The 22320-nt window shown below is 41.8% G+C and overlaps 1 protein-coding gene across 1 annotated transcript; it reads right to left on the bottom strand.

Annotated features, from left to right (window-relative positions):
• Positions 1-109: 109 nt before the first annotated feature.
• On the bottom strand, positions 110-20815 carry LOC138021013 (hydrocephalus-inducing protein-like). Its single transcript, XM_068867896.1, has 19 exons — positions 20512-20815; positions 19705-19973; positions 18749-19180; positions 17392-17616; positions 15825-16132; positions 14241-14388; positions 13639-13846; positions 12873-13118; positions 11001-11170; positions 10344-10542; positions 9149-9418; positions 7974-8279; positions 7655-7738; positions 6532-6741; positions 6185-6348; positions 4151-4301; positions 3137-3367; positions 1774-1998; positions 110-838 (listed from the first exon to the last, which is right to left on the bottom strand). The coding sequence occupies exons 2-19, from the start codon at positions 19950-19952 to the stop codon at positions 356-358; spliced, it is 4308 nt and encodes a 1435-aa protein (XP_068723997.1). The 5' UTR covers positions 19953-19973; positions 20512-20815; the 3' UTR covers positions 110-355.
• Between the last annotated feature and the right edge of the window lie 1505 nt (positions 20816-22320).

Below are 22320 nucleotides of genomic sequence, written 5' to 3' on the forward strand. Positions count from 1 at the left end.
CACGGTCACCAAAATGGTCGCTTCGATGTCATGTGAGAACAAAGCAAAAGTAGACTGATATCATAGGGATTCATCACGGTAGTGAAGGTCAAATTAACGGCAATGAAAATACAGAAACTGCATTTACTTGTCAATTAAAGGTCATCATGATGACCTTGACGGTGACACGACGAAACAAAATGTATATGCAAAATTTAAATATGACCAGATTTGACATTGCATTCATTAACTAATGCATCACATGCACAAGTATGTTTAAGGATACATCCTAGCAGATGAAAACAAAGATAGTCTCCACATAACATAGTATCAAACTGTACAAAAATGTGTATGTATGCCGAAAGCCGTTCGACTCTCAAGGCGTAACACCCTTAAGGTAAAAAGTCCATGTGACATTCCCGGCACCACCCGCACTCCTAGGGCACGTGATCATTAGTCTGCCCATGCGTGGGGCCTTGGAGCCACCCTGGTTGCCTTCGAAGCCAACAATCACATTGTGGGTCTTTTTTCCGCGAATGCTTTCGCTTGCCTTTACATTAAAACACGGACTGTCTACGCAGAAAGTAAATTGAGTGGTGTGTGAAAAAACGTTCTTGAATGGAATGGAAGTGGTAGCTCCGGCCTTGATGGAATAAGGACCTTGAGGCTTGGGGGGGCTGCAGTGACCGAACAACGGGAACACATATTCACCACCTATGGCTGAGAAAACGGTCAGCGTAGCACGAGTGTCACCCAAGCGAAACGGTTCATACGTCACTTCAACACCCACTTCCGTGCCTCCACTTGATGCCGAAGCTGCTGTAATGCCCTTCTCCACGTGGAAGTCAGCGTTGTCCACCTTAAAAAGGACGCCAAGTTAGTTAGTTTTCAACTTTGGATTTATGACCGTTTGGTTGTACACGTAACAGAATCACTCTTTCCACGCCAATGTAACCAGTGTAGCGACAGCAGTTAAATTGCGCGCGCGTGATGTACGACACTTAAAGCGGCGCGCGCTTCAGCAACAAATTTTGCACGCGCAACATTGCGCAAGTTTTCAACAGGTTTCTCATTTAAGCTGTTTAACGCTCAGTTTCTAGACTTTGCATCCTTAAGAGTACTATTCCTAGTTGTTGGAAGTTTCTTTAACGTGTATTCAGTTATGTAAGGCTTTTTTAATGCGTATTAGTTTCTCGTGTACGCTACCGTAGTCTCTAGATCTTTCGAGTAAGTTCTATGGTGTCGCAAAAACTCACGCGTAAGCGCCGCGACACCCAACTACCGTTACAAAAGGTTAATTTTATCGTTTACAAGATCAGTTGACGCAAGATACGTTAATTCATCACAAGTTAACAAGTTTTTCCAAGTTTATCATTGTTCTGGTTATCAAGGCAGCACCAAGGTAATTATCTTTGACGCTATTTTAGTTTGTTTATGTACGCGGTTTGTAGCTTTACTCGCTTAAGTTCAATTTCATCGCTTATAATTGTAAAATAAAGATTTAAGGCTTCAGTTAAAGTCAAGTTGTATACGACATCGTTTACCGTTATTTGTAGATTGATCTTAAGTTTTTTCCTTTTTACCTTTGTAACTTTCGAAGCGTGTAAGACATTTTTATATCCTGTTATTTTCGCAATCTTATTTTGTAATTTATTTGTATCTTTTATTTTAGTTCTCACGGTGTTTATAGAGTTTTAAGGGATTTTAATAAACATCAGTTTGTGAACAACGTCTAACCAAATCACTGGAGCAATAACCAGCTTAAAGCCCAAAACAAAATACAACAAGCATTACCTTACAAGTGTATTCCACTTTAGACTTGGCAAAATTCACAAATCGACAAGTCTGGCTTTGACTTGTTCCCAGCCCTGCGCGAAAGTGGACAGGGGCTTCGGTCCCAGCTGGAGTTGCGTTCAGGTTAAGGTCGTATTGGTAAACACCAAGCTCTGAACTGGTGAATGACAGCCGACCAGTCTGTTCACCAGCCTTCAGGGGCAGATATTCAAACATGCAAGAGCCCTGCAAATCAAATAGACCCATATCACTCAATGTCCAAACAAAAGATTTTGCCCGTCGAACCTCTCATTCAATGTGAGGCTGGACGGGCAAAGACAATGCAAAGAAAAAGCCTTTATTCCCCAAGGACTCCAAAATGGCCGCCGAGTGATAAAGGTGAATTGAGCTGTTTCATCAACCCAGTCCCGTACACGAGTTGACTAATTGTTTGCGTTCAAACTAGCTATTCACGTTTACATTAGCTGCTTCCGTTCACACAAGGTGTTTTCTTTCGGAATACTTGGTCACGTTCTTGTTACGTGTACAATAGTTGTTTAAGGCCCATATTCACCTAAAAGACATTGCGCGCCGCGTTGAATTAAATCCGAAATGATCGGCGAGTGCCCAATCAAGAAGCTGAAACTATTTCAAAATAACACCACAAGCGTGCAATGTATTTTGTCATGGACCTTAAATGTTTGCAAATGTTGATCGTGTTTAACCCAGTCGTTGGCATTTGGACTCTGCTTATCTTTACACTTATTGTTGCTGCTGGTACTAGTTTTTCGCGTTTACATTAGTTCTCCGCGTTTAAACCAGTTGTTTAAATCTACCCAAGTTGTCTTGGTCTACACCTGTTTGTGTTCGGACTAGTTGTTCAAGTTCTTACTACTTGTTTGCATTTACAGTTGTTAATGTTTGCATTAGTCGTTCATATTAAACCCAGTTAGTTCTTATATTTGTTCACTTTTACATCAGTCGCTTGAGAATACACTACCTGTCTCTGTTGACACCAGTTTGCGTTCAAAATAGTTCACGTTTGTCCTATTTGCTCGTGGTTGCACAATTTCCTCACGTCAACACTGAGTTGCTTCCGTTTTAACTAGTTATTCGCGTTTACACGAGGCAAATACACAGCGCAGGAAGACCGCTTGAGCAATTCGCTATCCATGGTTTGTGAGTTTGCTGTTATCTCTGATGAGTTGAGAATGTGGCGCAAAATTTAAAGTCAAGCAAATTGCGCAGTTATTCAGAAGAAAGACAACTGTGAAGTAACATTCGACACTCGATTAGATGAGCAACCTTTCTTAATCAATACACCTTTAACCGAATCCTCTTGCAACCACTCCTTAAGAGAACTAGCTGAGTTTTCGCTACCAACCTCAGACAAGGGAGGTACTGTAAAACTTGGGGGAAGCTGGATATCAGCAACAGAACACTGCGAGTTGAATGTCACAGGGGTACTGAGGGGATTGTGCAATGTGACAACGTGAGATGTGCTCTTGCGTATGGGTGTCGACAAGTCAATAGTGGCCATCACTCCGGGAGAAATTGCCTTGAATGTCACGTAATAAAACAGGTATTCGCCGCTATGCTCGTTTCGGAAGACCACCTGAAGATAAAAGGAGTTGGAGCAACAATTAGTGTGACAAAAAGTATAGCTATAAATGAAATACTTGACTCTGGGACATAACTACAAAGAAAAGAGGTAAGATATTCAGTACATTCGATTAGTGTTCCTTACTTAGCTATAACCAACTGTACTGGAAATTATATCAAACAGTGAATCCATAGATTGAGATGTGCATTGTAACTCACTTGGAAAAGTTTGGAAAGATGACACTAAGGAAACTGGAGCTGCTTACGGTTAAATCCCCACGCTTCTGTCATGCTTTCCCAAAATATCGCGTACATCATAACCCGATATACGCACGTTAAAGAAGCAATTGAGGTGAGCAAGCGATCATTTGTTAGCGTAGCGTACTGGGAAAACGCAGATAACGCTTACAAAAGCATAAACTCAACCATCTCAAAAAAAGAAGTTTGTACAGTTTTACAGTTTACAGTGCTTATTTCTGTTATTGTTAGGGGTGATTGGTGCAATTTTGCAGCTGTTGAAATTTCGGGAGGAAAAAAAGCTATGAACCCGACGCTGCAAATCAATTTGGCGATGAAATTATCTCATTCAAATACCACGAAATACTTCACTTCAACGCAGACAGTGTGTTCTGTCCTGTATGAATAGCATTTTCCACAGTTGATAAAAATAGATTATTGCAAAGCATTATGGGATTGAAATGCGGACAAACATTGCTAAATGTATTTGTCTTTGTCCGCATTCCATTGTGCTTTGGGCGCTAGATCGTGACGTCAATTGAAGAGTGCTATTCCCTACCTTAGCACTAAAGGTCCCCTCCTTGTGAGCAAAGAAGTTCAGTCTGTAATCCCGCTTTGACAGACCAGGAACATCAACATAGTCTAGACCCTTGAGGGTGGTGGAACTGTCCGGTTTTTCAGGTTTTAACATCTCTATAATCACGCGGAATCTAAAAGGAATTTTCTTGATAGTTCACAACTTACAGAAAGCAAATATAACCTTGCAGACCGCATCGATTACTACGCGAATATCCATTTTGGAAGTGTAAATAGGGTTGCTGCCAATACGAAGTACTCCTTGAAAGAGGCTGCAATTTTACGTGGTTGGTAGAAATTTCCAAGTTGCTGTTAGCTGGAGTAGAATAGATGGGAAATGTTCGAAAATTTAACTGAGATTCATGTACCCCCTTGATGGGGTATGTCAGTGGTTCAAATTATGAACCGGATGGATCCGTTAAATGAAATTTCACTTATACCTATTACTCCTCTGATGATCCTTATCTTACGCCCAGCAATCTTCGTTGGCAAGAGAATTTTAACCAACTGACGCCTAGTCTGTAGTCACCGTATTGCCTCCTATAGAGCGGTTTTCAAATGAGTTTCGTAAAACCAAAACCAAAGTAATTACTTTGGCCAATCAAAAAGGACGGAGACAATCCAGTAAACCAATCAAAACTCGAAGTAATTACACGTAGCCGACACAAAGCGCGGGAAAATGTGCACGCGCGAGCCACGATTGGTTTTGGTTTCACTTCTGATTGGTTGAAAAAGCGGCGCGAGAACTTTGAGCCAATCACTGAGCGAAGTAATGCAAAAGAAAAGTAATTCGCTAATTACTTTCGACACTCAATTGAAAACCGCTCTAATAAAGAATGTTTTATCTGCGTTCTTCGTCCTATTAGAAAATCATGACCATATAGCTGTACCTGTTTTAGTTCTAGTATCATGATGAAAATTGTCAAGACGGACGCCGTTCCAGTTACAAGAAATTAGGGAGTTTTAGCAAGGACAACGGCAACAACAGAACTTCATAACATAATTTAGCGCTATCGTAAGTATTTCGTGATTATTCCATCTTGTTCACCTTGAACAATAGGGGCTGAAGATAAAAAGTGAACGATTTCCTGCTGTATGCTCACGTTGTCGACAAAATCTAAGGTTTGGTAATTTCAAGTTGTTGTTTTGTGGACTACGGCAGAAAATGCACTGAAATGCGTGTTGCACGTGCAGCGAGATTATTTTTACTTCCTTAACCAATGATATTCTTCCTTTGTGGCGTTGTCGTACGTTACCGTAGCCGTTGTCATTGCTAAGACTCCCTATTAGAAAGGGTAAGAAACGACGACGACTATGGCAACGACGACTCCACAACACAATATCATTGGTTGAAAGAGGGAAAATAATCGTGCTGCACGCATTTTAGCGCATATTCTTGCGATACTCTACATAACATCGACGTGAAATCAACAAACTGGAGGTTGTGACAACAACGTGAGCTTGCAAATGTGAGCCTTTTATTCTCTATTTTTACTCTGAAATAGAAATGGAAATGGAATTTATTTACCCACGGAACACCTTAAGAGCGCTCAGGAGCTCGTTCAACATGTGTCCGTGCATTCCGGATCGAATTGGAATTTGGCAGTGTTGGTTTTTGAGGAGAGGGGAAAACCGGAGAACCCGGAGAAAAACCTCTCGGAGCAAGGAGAGAACCTACAACAAACTCAAGCCACATGTGACGCCGGAACCGGGAATAGAACCCGGGCCACATTGGTGGGAGGCGAGTGCTCTCACCACTGCGCCACCACTGCGCCACCCCTGCTCCCCCACTACCCCACTGAAACCACTCGTACCAATTTATTTCTAAGACACTTGGCCCACATTGTGCGACTTGTACGAGATGGAATAATCACGAAAGAATTACGACGCTACAAATATTCTGAGGTGATATATTCGTCGACGTTTCCGTCGTAGATCTTAAGGTCCGTTTTGGGATGCTAATTAAGAAACCTGTCCTTCACGTAAATCAAAGTACAGAAACAATTAACTCATGAACCTTTGAGGTCGTCGCAGCCAGTTAGTAACTGTCAGCATTTCCGTGTAGGAGGTCTTACAAGGTACTTCTCTTTGTATGTTATTAATAGGCTTCGGTCCTTCTGCAGTACCGGTTACGTTATACAGCAAGCCATTGCCATCCGGGAGGGCGAAAAATACTGAACCCTGAATGGAAAAAGAAGCGTTTAGTGCAGTCAAAACAAATGCAATTAAGCCACTTGAAAACTAAGCCGACATTCATGAAAGTGGTAAGCTGTACCTGAATATTACTTGCTGACGATTAAAAAATGATTTGACCGTCTTCAGTTATGATGCAGAAATTGAACACCTTAGGCTTGGATCACTCACCGTATGTTTCTTTCCCTCTTGCGTCATGGTAAGGGGTCTGTAAGTCAGTTCATAATTTTTAGTCTGTTGAGGTTCCACAGTGATGGCGTCTGGACCAGACCAGTACTCGCCGTCTATGACCGGTCGAAGCATCCACATCTGGTTTGTCCGGTTATGGATGACAAGGCTACGCGTGTCGCGAGTACGGACATGAGTGGCAAAGTGAAGAACCTGCAGGAGAGAAATGACAAGTTTAAAAAAAAAAAGTAAATCAGAGATGAAAATGTTGATAATGATTATGACTAATGCAACGACGACGATGAAGAAGATAATGATTATGTCGGTGACAATTAAGGAGTTAGGCAAGGAAGATGACAACTGTTACGAGACCGTCAGCAAAAATACGACTTCGCCATTTTTAGTAATCACTACGAGATTTTTCAAAATCGTTCGGCAGGGTAAGCCTGTGAGTGTGTGCATACCTTCTTGTAACAAACCTGCCATGAAAAATGTAGAGGTTTGGAGAGAAATGGGAAATTTACCACCGAGAGCTCCAGTCCTCCACAGTGAATTAATTATCAAATTTCGTCAATTTCACGTCGTTGTCAAGAGTGAAGACGAGAACGGCAAAGAAATGAAATCAAACTGGAGACCTACGGATCTCAGGGCTGGCGCCTTAACATCGCAGCCTCACTAAAATCTATCTGCTAAAATCTGAGTCCACTCAGCATTGAAAAGTAGAAGGCGAGTAAATCAAAGTTAGTGAATATAGTTTTTTAAGGCGACCTCATAGTGCTCCTAAATTTTTTTGCAGTTTTTCACGGACAAGGGTTGTGTAAACTAGCAGTTCTCGTAAGGTCTTACGCTATTGGCTTATTTCTTTTTCAAAGAACAATGAAACAAACAACAGAAACCAATATGCAGCGGACATAAAAACGAACATAATAATTACGCTGAAGAATCAAAAGGACGACAAGCTTATGAGGGCCGATATGCCAGTTCCAGAGCGTAAATAACTGTTTAATGTGCTCAGAAAAAAGGATCATTTCCCGTGTTTAATCTTGAATTGGGTACAATCACGAAATGCGATGCAACAAGCTTTCTTAGCAAGAAGTACAATTGACAAAGAATTCTCTGCTTTTACCTCTTTGAGGGGCGTTTGAGGAATACAGCTACCGGTGAGAACCAGCTTGAGTGGCTTGCCTCCCTCGATTGCACAACGAAGATTCTGAAAAAGATAACACTAGTAAAAATGCTCATTGCGACACGAAAAAGTCTCCTATCTGAGCACTCACCAGCCGGCAAAAAATGAATGAAAAAGGCAGCACTTTCTCCAAAGTTATTAAAAATCTTGCGTATTGCGCCGGCCGGAGTCGAACTCACGACCTCCCGCATGGCAGCCCGATGCTCAAACAACTGAGCCACTGGTGCAACCTCGCCTTATCAAGTAGAGATAAACTCACCTCGTATCTGATGTCATGATTGATCTCAGTTGGGTGAAACATGATCTCAAAGGACACCTCCATTCCGGATGATATGTAGCCCTTGACTGGCGTGATGGAAAAGTCCGGCTGGAACTTTTCGACATTCCAAGAGAAGGCGGCACCGATGTCTCCGGTATTGTGCATGATAAGCTTCCGACTACTGCGACTGCCCTGGACAACAGCACCAAAGGGAACCGAGTCACCATCCAGGGAGATTTCAATGCCTTGACATGAGCCTGTCACCACGAAAATAGGCTGGGACATGCCGGCACACTCTAACATCACCTGATTGAAAGTAGAAGGAGGTTAAAGACCGAAATAATGCTGAAAGTGAGCTTGATATTGTGGGGTCTACTGATCTCCATTTCAAAATAGTTTTTTTATTTTATCTTAAGGTTCCGACGTTCGCACAGACTAAGGATAGCGGGTTTTTAACTTTCAGCTAAATGTCTATCACAATTGCACCATTTGATTTGGCAACGCAAGTGTCATAAGCAAAGTCAAATAAAACCTGAATTACTTGTGATTGGCTCGCACGCGTTTTCGGGGGCTTCCCGCCGCTTTTGCTAAATTGGTGCCACTTCAAGACCTGTGGCCTGTTTCTCAGAAGTCCCGAAAACTTTTCGGGCCCGGAAAGCAATTCGTGAAAGTAAGATCCGTTTGTCCTGGAAAGCTGCCCACTAAACATGTTTTCAAGACCAGTAAAGAGACAAGAATTGCAAAGATTCATGACTTAAGATGTTTTCCTTTTGGTATTAGTAAGGGATTTATGTCACCCAAAATACGTACGAAAAGGTCTAGGACTTTCAAGAAACGGACCCTTGGTCTGCTGTGATTGGCCGAAGTATCATTAGTTGCAATAGCTTTTGTGCTATAAAGACACTCCACGAGAGTGGTGTTCAACCCAATTCATTTACCGATTCAATAAATGAGCTAACAGTCTCGTCTCACATTGCTGAGCCACTCAGAGGTGAAACAAACGAAACTGACTTTTTTGGGCTCTTTCTTATATTAAGCGGTTGCAGTGCTTGGTTCATTTGTCTGTGTCTGTTGTAATTAGCCATAGAAAACACCTTCCCATTAGTTCTACAACGCTCGCGAAAAGCGACTCTAAAATTACTTGAAGCAGGTTAATTTAAAGGATGAGCACTTACCTCTTCAGTAAAGTGTGGAATACGCGTCTTAGGTTTGAAAGTCAACTCCACCCCGCATGATCCACCATTAGCCCTCAGCGTGATCTCCGTAGAAGGGTTGATAGTTAGAATATTAGCCTGCTGTAACGCCACTACAGATGGAGTGATGGCCAAAGTGAACGTTATTGGAGCGGGGCTGCGATTCACCAGCTTCAAACTCCGCTGACTGGTTTGACCGACACGCAGGGCACCAAAGTTGACTTTACGGTCTAACGGATTGGCCACTTCAACCTAAAGGAACCAAAGTGCCCTATGAGCCAACTTATCCATGTGGGAATCACTAAGGCAATTTTCTCTATATGGGGAAAAGGATCCGAAATCATTTGCACCGTCTGTCATGTGTAGAAAAAAAAAACTGATTATTTCACAAACTTACTTGATTTCAGGAAGGGTTACGTAAATAAAAGTTTGCTCTTCAATGTTAGGATCCACATCCAACATTCACATCTTTGTCCCCACAACAACCCACTCGTCGACTGCGCATGCGCAATTTAATCAGCGCAAGTCCTGGGATTCGACAGTGATTTGTCAGTTGCTATGCCGTGGCGACCGTTTACTAAAGGGAACATCCACTAAAACAAGTATATAACTTTAAAATACTGAACATAATTCTCACCATCAAAACTGTTCGCGCTTTTTCTAATGGCAGCGTTTCTATCCAAAATTCTATTTCAAAAACGCTTGTTTTGGTTTTCAAATTTCCCGGGCGCTGCCATGTTGAATAATTGTGACGTGTAATGGTTGCTTTATTGTATTAACACAAAGGGCTTTTGTTTTGAAACAATAGGGCAACCATTAAGCATCACAATTATTCACAATGGCAGACCCAGGAAATTTGAAAACCAAAACAAGCGTTGTTGAAATTAGTCTATTTCGGGTACAAACGCTTCCATTAAAAAAAGGATTTTGATTGTAAACGGTTATGTTCAATATTTTACAGTTAAATTCTTGTTTTAAGAGGAGGTTCCCTTTAACATCCTTCCGTTGGCGTATTTATTTCGACCTTGAAAATGATACCAGTTCATCTCAGACATTCTGCGCTCTCTTGTATTGCGCTGACCAAACACCAACGAGAATCAGGGTTGATTTACACGAAACTGCTATCATAAACTCGCCTAAGCGCAAAACATGTAAAGACGATATGCCGTTCACATACCTTCATTTCAGTCCCCTCACCCAATATCTCCACATTCATGGTCGACAGACCGTTGATTTCAAAGGGAATAATCTCGTGATACTTTCTGGCCTCGCGGGGATAAAACGATATTTCCACCTCTATTGATTGATTAGGAACCAAGACGCCTGGTTGACAGTTTACCTCTAAATGAGCACAATTCTCGAATTGACTCTCGATGCTGCAAAGAAATGCAATTAATTATGCAACATTTTCCTCGTAGATGAAACGCAAATGAACCCAGAATTCATTACTGTAGTCCTCGCTAAGGATTCCTGTCTTCCCATACTTCGTCATGACTTTGCATAAATTAAATATGGATTATTTCAATTTTCGGATATTGCCGGTTTCTATCGTTCCGACTGGCTTACTAAATCTCAGTTATCAGCAAGTATCCAAAGGTTAAAGAGGCCATTAAACTTTGATAAAACAACTCTTCTATTTGCGTATGTTGGATATGGGTCAACCCGGCACAGGGCGCCTAAATGAATGGCCATTTGCCACGCGCACTAATGGAATAATATTGAAACATACAGTCTTTGAAGATGCCGCGAGGCTATGCTAGTGCTTGGAAAGTTGAAATGAAAGACTAAGGCGCTGTAACCGTAACGTTTTTCAAACCAACAATATGGAACCAACCTGATGTCTTTATCGTCCACGTTTCTAATGATAAGCGTTGCTTGTTTGAGGGGCATGCCTGCACGGTACAGGAAACACGGTCCAAAGTCGTGTCTTTCAAAAGAGAAGTGCAGGCCAGGTTGGACACCAGTTCCAGTCAGGTTGACGGTGAATGTAGGGCCATTAGTGATCTACAAATACAACATCATAAATTTGAAATAGTTGTACAACCAGGGCCACCAATAACAGATACAGCCATTCAGTGATTCTACATAATTATGACGACTGATCATACTGGTGGTAGTGGTGGTGGCGGCGATAAGATGATGATGAAAACTTATTAACACAAACCAAGGTTTGCAAAAGCATGGATGTGTAAATACTAGGGAACTTGAGCACTGGACGTTTTTAAGACGCAGGCGGAACCGGAAGTAAGCTGTTTTTTCCTTTTAACTTGTCTTAAACACAACCAAATTTATATTTTTAAGTATCGTTTCTCCATTAGGGATGATTAGTTTAAACATGGGCTCCTCGTTTAAAAATTTGGGAGACACTACTGTCCTAGCATGTGAAATGTTTCACTCCAGTTGCCGTCCGCGTCTAAAAATGTGGCGTGCTTAAACTCCCCAATAAAGCAGCTGCTCGGAGACCTAGTGTTTCGTTAGACAAGAAACTTCGCTCCACACCGTCTCCCCCTCCCCGGAAGGTGTGCGAATGGGTACCAGCGATATAATGCTGGGGTTAGCCCTGCTTTGGACTGGCATCCCTTCAGTACAGTAGCAATACTCTCGATCACTTTATGCTACACTAAGTGTGGAAAGTCGAACGCGAGAATAATTGATAATGAGAACGAAAGGTGCGGCTCCAAAATGAACAAGTAACAAAAAGAATGAAATTTCCCAAGTGTTCCTTTAAGAACACTTGCGGAAAAAAGTTTCTCGGTCAAGCTTAAAAGCTTGACCAAGAAACTTTTTGTATCCAAATGACAATGTTGATGACAATTATCAGGACGACGATGATGTCACCTGCATCATTTCCGGATAACTTCAGTCTTCTTGAGGAGACATCTTGTCGGTATCAGGTATCTTTACTGTACCCTTACGATTATCGTACCCTTGGAATGCATTGTAATATATTGAATTAAGTGTCCGCCAGGCCCCAGTTGTTAAAAGGCTGGGTAACATTATCCAGTGGATAAGCCGCTATCCAGAGTGTAATTATATACTTCGCGTTAAACGTTGACAAAGGTTTTGGATCACACCTTTACATAAATGTGCTTGGAGTATGCATATTCACAGTTACGCCAGCAAATACTTAAATCTTTGCACAGACTGAAACTGTTGGAAAGTGACTTTTCGGGGGAGCAGGGGTTGTGCAGTGGCCCGGATTCGATTCCCGGTCCCGGGGCCCGTTTCTCGAAAGTCCCGGAACTTTACGGGCCATTTTCGGATGTTACAATTCCCTTTGTATCTCAAGAACGGAGAGGATTTAAGTCGTCAAACTTCACAATCAGTTTGCTTTTTGTTACCTTGAAAACATGTTAAAAGATCGGCCTTCCAAAATAAGCGGTTGGCAGTTTCAGAAATGGCTTTTCGGGACTTTCAAGAAACGGCCCTAGGCGTCAAAGGTGTGTTGAGTTTGTTATTGGTTCTCTACTTGCTCCGAGAGGTTTTTCTCCGGATTTTCCGGTTTTCCCTCTCCAGAAAAACCAACGCTGCCAAATTCCAATTTGATCCGGAATGCACGGACACACGTGGGAACGAGATCCTGAGCGCTCTTAAGGTGTATCGAGGATAAACAACAATAATAAAAAACTTATTCATCGGATAAAGTTATACGGCCCTTGAACAACTGGGGCCAGGTTTAAAAGAAAAGCATTCTACCATGACAGACCTTCAACAGTAAATCACACCCAGCTAAAGTAAGCCGTCCAGGAGGACAAAAAGCTAATTGACATCTCTTCCGGGTATTACAAGGTACCGTGCCGATATCAGGTGTCACCGAAACTAACTTCTCCCCATCTGGACATCGTAAGCCCCTCAGTTTAGTTCGGTTCTGCACTTCCCAAGTAAAATCAAAGTTGAACTTCCCTGAGTTAATGACAAACAACTGTCGTGTTGCTTTCTCGTTGATCTCAACCTAAAAAAAGACATTTCGTAGTAAGAAGCCTACATTTTAAAATGATGAAGATAGGTGAGAATACGACGGCAGATTATTGAGCAAATTGCTAGGCTTAGAAATGTGCAGATTTTCACATTTACTTGTAAACCGTTTCATTTTACAACACATTCACATTTACCAGAAACGCGAACTTCAGCTAATTAAATCTAAACGGGTTCTGGCTAATTAAAAGCGATCAGGTAAGAAACACAAAAGTGCTTAATCCCTTCATTCACAAGATCTCAATGTTAATTCCCCATACTGACTGCCATACCTTACTTTTTATATCAGTTATGGGAATTTGGTGATACATCTAGACAAAAAAGAACCCTGGTGATAAATTTCTATATTCTCTTCACCAGTCTGCTTAACAATGTACTGAGCTTGTTGGGAGAAAAATGTATATCAATCACGCTTTGGAGTCGAAGGGTCTTGAGGAAACAGAGTTACTGACACCACCCTAGAATGACAATACATGCTCTCTCACACACAAACGCACCATTCCAAGATTGATTCTGTTGGTTCCTTTAGAAGTCAGTTCCACCTTGTTACCCAGGGAGTCTTCACAGATGAGTTGCGCGTTCATGGCGTACCCTTCCGCTTTTACGTTTAATGTTAGCGGCGATATCTTCTTCTTCACATGACATACTACGTTGAAGTTCACCTCTTTTTCCTCTGTTGCCGTAAAGGAAATTTCAATTGGCAGCCTGCAAGAAATAAACAAACTGTAAAAGCGCACCGCAAAAACAACCCAGATTGTCAGGTTCAGTTTTACGCTTACAATAAAAAAAATGTGAAATGCACGATAACACGGCAATTGCGCTCAATACTCGGCCTAAAGCTAAAGTTCTTAAAATTGGTAAGAAACGTTAAATAGTCACAAAATTTGTAATAAAACAATCACGCATTTCAGTGGTGAAGGAGTTAGTTCTAATTTTGTATGATTGTGTAAATGCCAGTTTTTCATGTAGTCGAATCTTGAAAATTTGATTTATTGTTCCTTCGGTTGGTTCATTCAGCGCTAAACCGATCATCTATCTCATTTGAATTTCTCGTCGATAGTAATTAATTTTTTGAAAAACTCTCTCAAAAAAGACATACCTTGCTTTAGGAAAAACAGTACCAGACATTGGCTCAACAGCCAGACTTGACGAATATCCTTCAGTGTGACAAGATGACTGGATAAATGAAAAAGTGAATGGAGTGTTCTCTTCATTAAGCAGTTGGACGGTCTCTTTTACTGGGTGACCTGTGGACAAGAGGGACAAGGAACAAAACATTGGAAAATTTCGAAAGCAAACAGTTCTCTTTTTGTTAAACGTAAATTTAACCTATCTTCAGTTCCATTGCAGTAACATGAAAATTTTACTAATTTTATTTGGCACGCTGCAGTTGGGTACAGGGTTGGTGTGAAACGTCTAAAATAACTAACAGAGCGTTTTCACTCACGTGACTAAAATAAATGCTAATTTGATGAAACAATGAAAGTGTTTGCATAAAAATAGAGTTCAATTCCCAGAGGATTAATTTGGAACACCAACATGACGTCATGTGAAAACGCTCTATAGACCAATTTCGACATATTAAAATTCAGTCCAAAACAAAAGGCATCATAATCTCATACAAATCATTTTGATTATTCCCCAGATCCTCGGGATGATGTCTTTTGTTTTGGACTGAATTTTAATATATCGAAATTGGCCTATTATCATTAAAATTCAAGGATAAAGGAGTTTTCTGGTTTTAACTAACCCTTTGGCAATAACACGTTTTGTTCCAGGTATTTCCATATCACTTAAATGTGAATGCCACATTGTAACGTAAATATTATACACAAAGAATCGTAACCCCCCGGGAGATTGAATTGGGTACAACATTGGTTGCGGTCGCATTAGGGAGTTAACACTAGTGTTAAATCAAGTTCTATTGTTCAGTGTTCCCCTAGGGATTCAAAACACCAGACAGTTGACACAAGAGTAGTGACAACACCAGTGCTACACTGTGTTTCTCTCAAGGGTGACTGCAACCATTGAGTTTGCCGATTTGGTCCACAAGCTCTTAATTATCGCCTCAGTAAAACACCTTGAATCTCCATGGTTTTAATCCAGTATTTTTCCCAGGTTTAACTCTAGCTCAGATTCCAACGACATGGCCCGAAGGACTGTTTTAATAAGTTGCGAAAAGCCATTCTTCAGGGAACGAAGATCCATTTGACTTATTCTAAAAACTTGCACTTCTAACATATTTTTTACAATGAAAAAAAAAAAAGAAAGCAAAAATGATGCATTGCATGTCATTGAAAATTGCATAAGGCAGTTTTATGCATTTTTGGAAAGCGCTTTTACATAAGGGACCTTGCCCAGATACTGAAATGATCCAACAATTTCTCAGTTGTCTTCCTTTTGACAGATAAATAGGAAATTCAAGTATCCGATATATGCCTGAAAAGTTTCGAAGCCATTCCCAAACTGATAAACTACTGACGATCAAACCGGTTTCATTAAAGGTCAATTTATGGCTGAAAACATACTTTTGATTAATAGCATTATTAAATACGCAGCTGAAAGAAAAAAATCTCCGAGACTTTGTGAAACGCACATCAGAACTTGCTACAAGACATAAAGAGCAAGTAAGTCGGAAGTTAAAAAAAGCTCGCATGCTTTCAAAATCACGGCAACGTCTTACCAATCAGCACTTCTCTGAAGTTGATATGAGATCTGTCAAATGACAAGGCAGGCTCAAATGTGTGTCCCACCATGACAAAAGGAATGGAGATGTTATGCTCAGGTACAAAGAAACGCCAGAACGATTCCACAAGATCCAGCGAGTCTGGTACATACTCAAACACCATTTCGTACTTCTTGCCACTAAGTACCGTTCCATCAGGAGTCAAACACCGGAAGTTCGCGCTTTCAGGTGCACCATCTAGGCTGTCCTCATTGGTCCACGAGAAACTGTAACTTGTATTGGATGGGTTGATCACGTTGAATCTCCTGCATGGACAGTTGGTTGAGCATTAAATGAGGTATGATGCATATGCGGGGATGACAACAACGCATAAAAAATGGCATCACTATAATACGCGATTTTGCTGGCATACAATTAAGCTTCCATTTTCTTGCCCTTAACTAAAAATTCGTACTGAACAAGAAGCCAGCAGAAAACCCATAAGGGTTGAAACGTGTAACGGGCGTTCACAGCTTCCGAATATTCAGTGCGAACTGATTGGTTGAATGTTTCCGCGCTAAGTACCATATTTGGAAACCCCTCGCTCTTGTTGTTCCAAATATGGTACTTAGCAAATTGAATATTCGGAAGCTTGTTTCCCAGCACACAAGGGGCCGTTACACGTTTCAACCCTTTCGGGTTTCTGAAGCCAGTTAACGGGGTCACTTGAAAACACTAACTAAATACGGTTGATTCCTCTTTGGAATATAAAAGTAAATGTCGTTATATACAAAAGAAGTGGATAATGCTAACGTTATTACTAAGTTCTCAGGTAAAACCAAGTGCTATTCATCTCAGTGTGAGAGAAAGCACAATCGCTTGAGTAAAATTCTGTTCACCAACATGGTTGCCGATTCTACCTACATGGCGTCCGGTTAAAATCTAGAATAGGATAGATTAACAGCAACAACTGAAGAATTGCGCTACGGGCGAGTTAAGGACTTAAGGGAGTAAAATTGTTAAATACCTTAACCCTTTCACTCCTGTAAGGGCCACTGAGACTTATAGATTTTACTCTGTCTAACGCCAGACGATTTTACTCGTCAATGGGAACCCCACAGGAGTGAAAGGATTAATCAAAAATTGGATCTTGGCCCGATGTCGGGCACTTAAATTTTTCTTCAGCCTACTTTTCCAAGCAAGTGCAAATTAAATATACTCATAGTTATTAGCACCACTTTGCATATTAAGGTAAACTAATTTTCACAAGAAAGACTTTACACCTTCTCTCGCTAATGAACTAGAAGCTCAACTGAACTCAATCATCAATGGCTTACTGGCTTTGGCCATAAATTGACAACAAGTAATGACAGAGACACCGATTTTGATAGCCCTTAAACTTAACATCTCTTGTGTTAAGAAATCAACGTCACAGAGTGTCCCCGGACAGTATTCCTCGAGCAATCACAAACCCTTAAGAAAGAGACAAACGCCAGAGGTCACTCTTAATCGAGTGTGAATATTAGCCTTTCCTTGTTATCCTGAACATAAGTCCAGCCTTTAAATTAATTCATTTTTAACTCACTTCACATTCTTGACCTTGACTCCACATGATTTGAACTCGATAACCTTCGTGCTGGGATCCAGAGTTGATCCGGGGGGAGCACCACCAGGACCTTTGAGTTCAGGATTTCTTCTCCCACCGGATACATAATCGGACTCCTCTAGCTCAAAGTGACAATACGGAAGAAGACTTCGGCCCAGAATAGGAATCGAAAAGCCCTGAGTATTTGGCTGAAGATTGGCAGCGCTGAAAAAGCAACAGAAACTCCAGTACTAACATTGGATACAGTAGACTTAAATGTGTTAACTGCGGGGAAGATCATGCTTATATTTCAGATCATGGTAGTAATGAACGCTTATTCTGCGGTAACGAAAGGAAAGCCGATACTGGTTGCGTAGCGCTCTACCACTTGAGCTATCAAGCCAACTGGGAGTTGACAATTTTGTGTGTTCATTTTAAAGGGGCTCTGTCATGCAAAATGATGTAATTTCATGACACCCAAAATGCCCAAAAAGTAGAATGAAACATGAAACATTGCAATAACCACTTAAAACTGTTGAACAACGTAAAAGAAATGCAGCAAAAGGAAAGATAACAATGAATGGATACAAATGGACAAGACTGCAGCGGATTGCATTTGAGTAATCTTGAAAAAAGTCGGCCCGACATTTTTTGGTTTATGACAAATTGCCTGGGCAAAGGATGTTTCTACTCAGAATCATCTTGTTTGTGATGTGATGATAATTTTTTCGTTAAAGGAATTCCACACTACCATTTTCGAGTTTTGAACTCGTGATTAACTAAAGATGTCCCCTAAACACCCTAAGCCCGCTGACGATGTAGAAATAAAGAGACGGCTATACAAGATCGAAATCATGCATCGCAGTTATATGCGATACTGCCATAACAAAAAAGGGCTGGAAAATTAAGGCTTGAGCGGGATTGGTCACAAATGAGCAGTTCCCCGTTGGCTTGCACCGATGACTAGCTCCTATTAGGGTTGATAGCTCAGCTCCTACATCGCAGAGATCATGGGTTGAAATCCTGATTAAATTCGGGCTTCCTTTTCCTTCATGACTGCCTTAAGGCCAGTACTAATAACTGACCAACTGCGAAAAGTAAGGTCAGGGAAGGGTCAGATTAATTTGAGCACAGCCTTCCCTTGCATGTGTTTTCCTCAACTGTGTCTCTCTTTGAATCAACCCTGGTCTCTCCCAGCCATGACGATGCTCGACAGCCTTGCTATGCGTTCTACTTAAAATCGGAATTGAAAGGAATGTCTTGGAAAAACAAGGGAGACAAAAAACTTGCCACCACCTTAAAACGTCACTGTCAACTTTAAAGCCATTGGCATTTGCAAACGTTTTACTAAAATTACCTGAAGGTCAACACCGCTTCATACTCTAACACATCCAGCGGCGAGAATTTGTTAACAAAGCTGCCCTTCTTTCCAGCAGGAACACTGCCACTGTCAGGTTCGATCACAAATGGAAAGATATCGCTTCCACCTTCACTCACCACACTGCCAGCTTCATACGTAAGGGCAAGGGCAATCGCGGGCCTTCCACCCATTGACGAGCTCGGACGTGGGATCAGAGGTGCGGTACGTGTCTGGGCCGGCATTGAAGAATCACCCGCGGAAGTGGAGGGACGCCCTGATCGCTGGCTTTGTGACTGTCCCGCAGAACTCGCAGGCAGTTCGGGTCCAGATTCAAAATGTTCGGCTAAATTGACAGCCTTGGGTTTTTCGACCGGTTGGAAAGTCCACTGATAGTCAAGTTGAACCTCGCCTTTGTTTGATACAGTAAAACTGAAAATCAAAATGTGTGTGCACTCAATTAAATGTAGCTCTGGATCTAAGGGGAATTCGTCATTTCATTCATTACCGGACTTCAAAATTACCACCACATCAATAGCACTTCCTTATGGCAGGAAGATAATAATTAATAATTCGAGATATTTACCCAGGAAGTTCCACCCACCCGGAGATGGTTTTCAGGAAGGCCCTGCATCCGGATCGAATTGCAATTTATTGATGTTAGTATTTAAGGAGAGGAGAAAACCGGAGAACCCAGGGGAAAACGTCTCGGAGCAGAGAAAAAAACCAATAACATACCACATATGGTCTCGAGTCCAGGAACCGAACCCGGGCTACATTGGTGGGATGCGAGTGCTATCACCACTGGGCCGCCCCTGAACCTCAGCTACTGTCACTTCACGGCTTAGCTGCTTCTAGTTTCCCTTACTTTTGTATGTCATGCAATTCTTTCTTCCCTTTTTTTGTCCGAAAATGCGCGCGTTATTGCCGATAAGTTCTTCATTTCAAGGTCTCACCTATAAACTCGCGACTGAAACATGAGAGTATCTTTGAAATGCACGCTCTCGACTTTACAGCGATATTTTGCATAGTCACACACAGCGGACAGCAGCAATTCCACCTCCTTTGTGCTGTTTTCCAGTGCTGTGAAGGGTGGCTCAGCTTCCACTTCAATGATCTTTTTCTTGGCCGGTCGAGGGGCCTTCCTGGCACAACTTGAAGGCTCCTCTTCGGGAGTCACGTCTACCCACTTCACAGTGCGCATGCGATCGTCCCAGTCCACCGCCTAAAACCAACAAAACAATTTTGCTAAGTAAGACAGAGGACCTAGGTACCCACTTGTACCCATATTTTTTCTAGATGTGAACCAAACGGCTTTGTTTTTAATAATCAATAATTCTGCTCGCTGACTAATGCACATAAATCGAGGAATGTCTGTGATAAATTGGTTTATTAGTTTATGGTGTTTTCATGACATTTTGAAGCATACTTAAGATTAGTTTGAAAGTCAGTAAGCGAAGCAATATTTAATTGACCGCTCCCCAAAGGATCTTTTCAAGGCCAATGAAAAACAATCAACAAAAACAATAACTGTTAAGAATCCCATTTGGCCAGAGGGAAACCAGTTGGCTATTTACAAGTGCAGCCGAGAAGTTGAACCAGGGTCTACCAGGATCAAATTCAACTAGTGGTACGGTCATAGCGAGTCTTGAACCCGGGATTTCTGGATCTCATGAAAAGCGCCCTAACCACTAGACCGCACTGCATCCACATTGACTCAGGTGCTCATTCAGTTGTTTACCAACCAATTAAGCAATCCGAACCTTATCTTGTGCCTCTCCCAGTTTGATTTTAGTGATTTTGCAAGGAACATTTATAGCCGAATGAGTTTTGGGCTGCTTAGAACAGAACGTGACCGTCACATCCTTGGCACAGTTAGGCTGCAAATGTCCAGTGCATGGAGAGAACGCGACCTCAGGCGGCGGGGACCAAGTAAAACGGACTGGATCCGAAGGAGAATGGTTTGTTAACGTGAACGACAACTGTTTTGACACGCCCACTGGACAGTCGCCGAATTTGACATGGTTCTCTCTTGATGCTGAAGATAAGAAAATATCAATCACGATGTGAGGAAAACGACTATCAGATTATCGAAACGAAACGATACCATTTGCCATTTCACACATTTGACACATTGCCATTTGCCCTTTGACACATTCCATCGTCTGCCGGCTTAAAGTTCTACTTGAAAAGTTCCACTTATCTCGAATACACTGTCCCCTTTATTTTATTTTCTCAACTGAAGATGCATTTTGTTGTCCTAAAAACGTAGGCACTAAGTACGCTAGTATTCGTCTTGCTCTTCTAGTTTACGCCATTACTCTAATTGATGTATAGCAGAAGCACTAGTTTTTTATTTATGCAAGTTAAGTAGTATTAAATCGTTGCCAGTGGGATACAGCTCGTAGGAAGAGGTTATTGTTTATGAAAGGATGCCTAAAACAAACAATGCTGATAGATAGATTAATTGTTAAGTTCGCTTTTTCGATGCTCTTCTTGGTGTTCACTCACGTGATCCACAGCAATGTTTTTCAACGAAAACAAAAGAAAACGTTTACATAATAATAGAGTTCAATTTCCAGATGATTGGGTCGGGACACCAACATGGCCACCGTTTCTTTGTTTGGAGACACCAACATGGCGGCCGTGACGTAATGTGAAAACCAAGAATTAAATACCGCACGTCAATAATGAAAGGGAAATGGGAACTCTTGGTAAGGGTGTCTCAAGTAATGTTACGGACGCTTGACCACCTGATTACAAAACTGTCTGCAAGGAGGTTTTGGAAATATCGTGGCGGAGAATCCCTAAGATATTTCGAGCAGAGATTATTCCGGAGAAAAGACCAACTTGCACCCGGCTATTTAAGGTAACGCCAATCCAGTAACGGGCCTGGAAAACCCACTTTGCTTGACAAGTAGATTGGAATTCTCTCTATGGAGGGGTCCCGGCGAAGAGCTCTATCCAGGGTTTCAGCCACCAGGCAATACCGAAGATGACTCAACGGAAAGCCTTGGCGCACTCCCCGTTGAAGAGGGATAACGCTGGATAACCAGTCGTTATTAGTGACACAGGAGATAATATCTGTGTAAATAATTGAGACCCACCGCCGAAATTGAGGGCCAAAATTAAAGCGCTCTAAAACGTGTTGTGAAAAAACGCCATAATAAGACAATGAGCTCAAATGGAAAAGTTAATCCAGAGCATCGAAAAGGTCGGGAATTTTCCGCCTCATTTCCTCGCAATACTGTACTAAGTGGGCGTATGAGTCTGCCTTAGTGTACCCTGGAGATCTTGCCACAATCGGACAACTCGTTCAGGCCACTTCTTTTTGTCTTTTACTGCGGGATTGACGTCAGCGTAATTTCCACGGTCTTGGTGCAGATCCCACGCTTTCAGTTGGGCGAACGTGTCTTTTGGCACATATATCATAACCAGCTCCCTTTCGGAGCCCTCCTTAGGGACGGCGGAGGTAAATTTACGGAGGAATGGGTTTGAGGGCGACTGGCCGGCCCTTTTAACGACCAGCTTGTCAGCTTTCGCTGAGGACGATGGCGGGCGTTTACGCGAGC

This window comes from Montipora capricornis, chromosome 10 (assembly GCF_036669925.1).
Source record: "Montipora capricornis isolate CH-2021 chromosome 10, ASM3666992v2, whole genome shotgun sequence".
NCBI classification, from domain to species: domain Eukaryota; kingdom Metazoa; phylum Cnidaria; class Anthozoa; order Scleractinia; family Acroporidae; genus Montipora; species Montipora capricornis.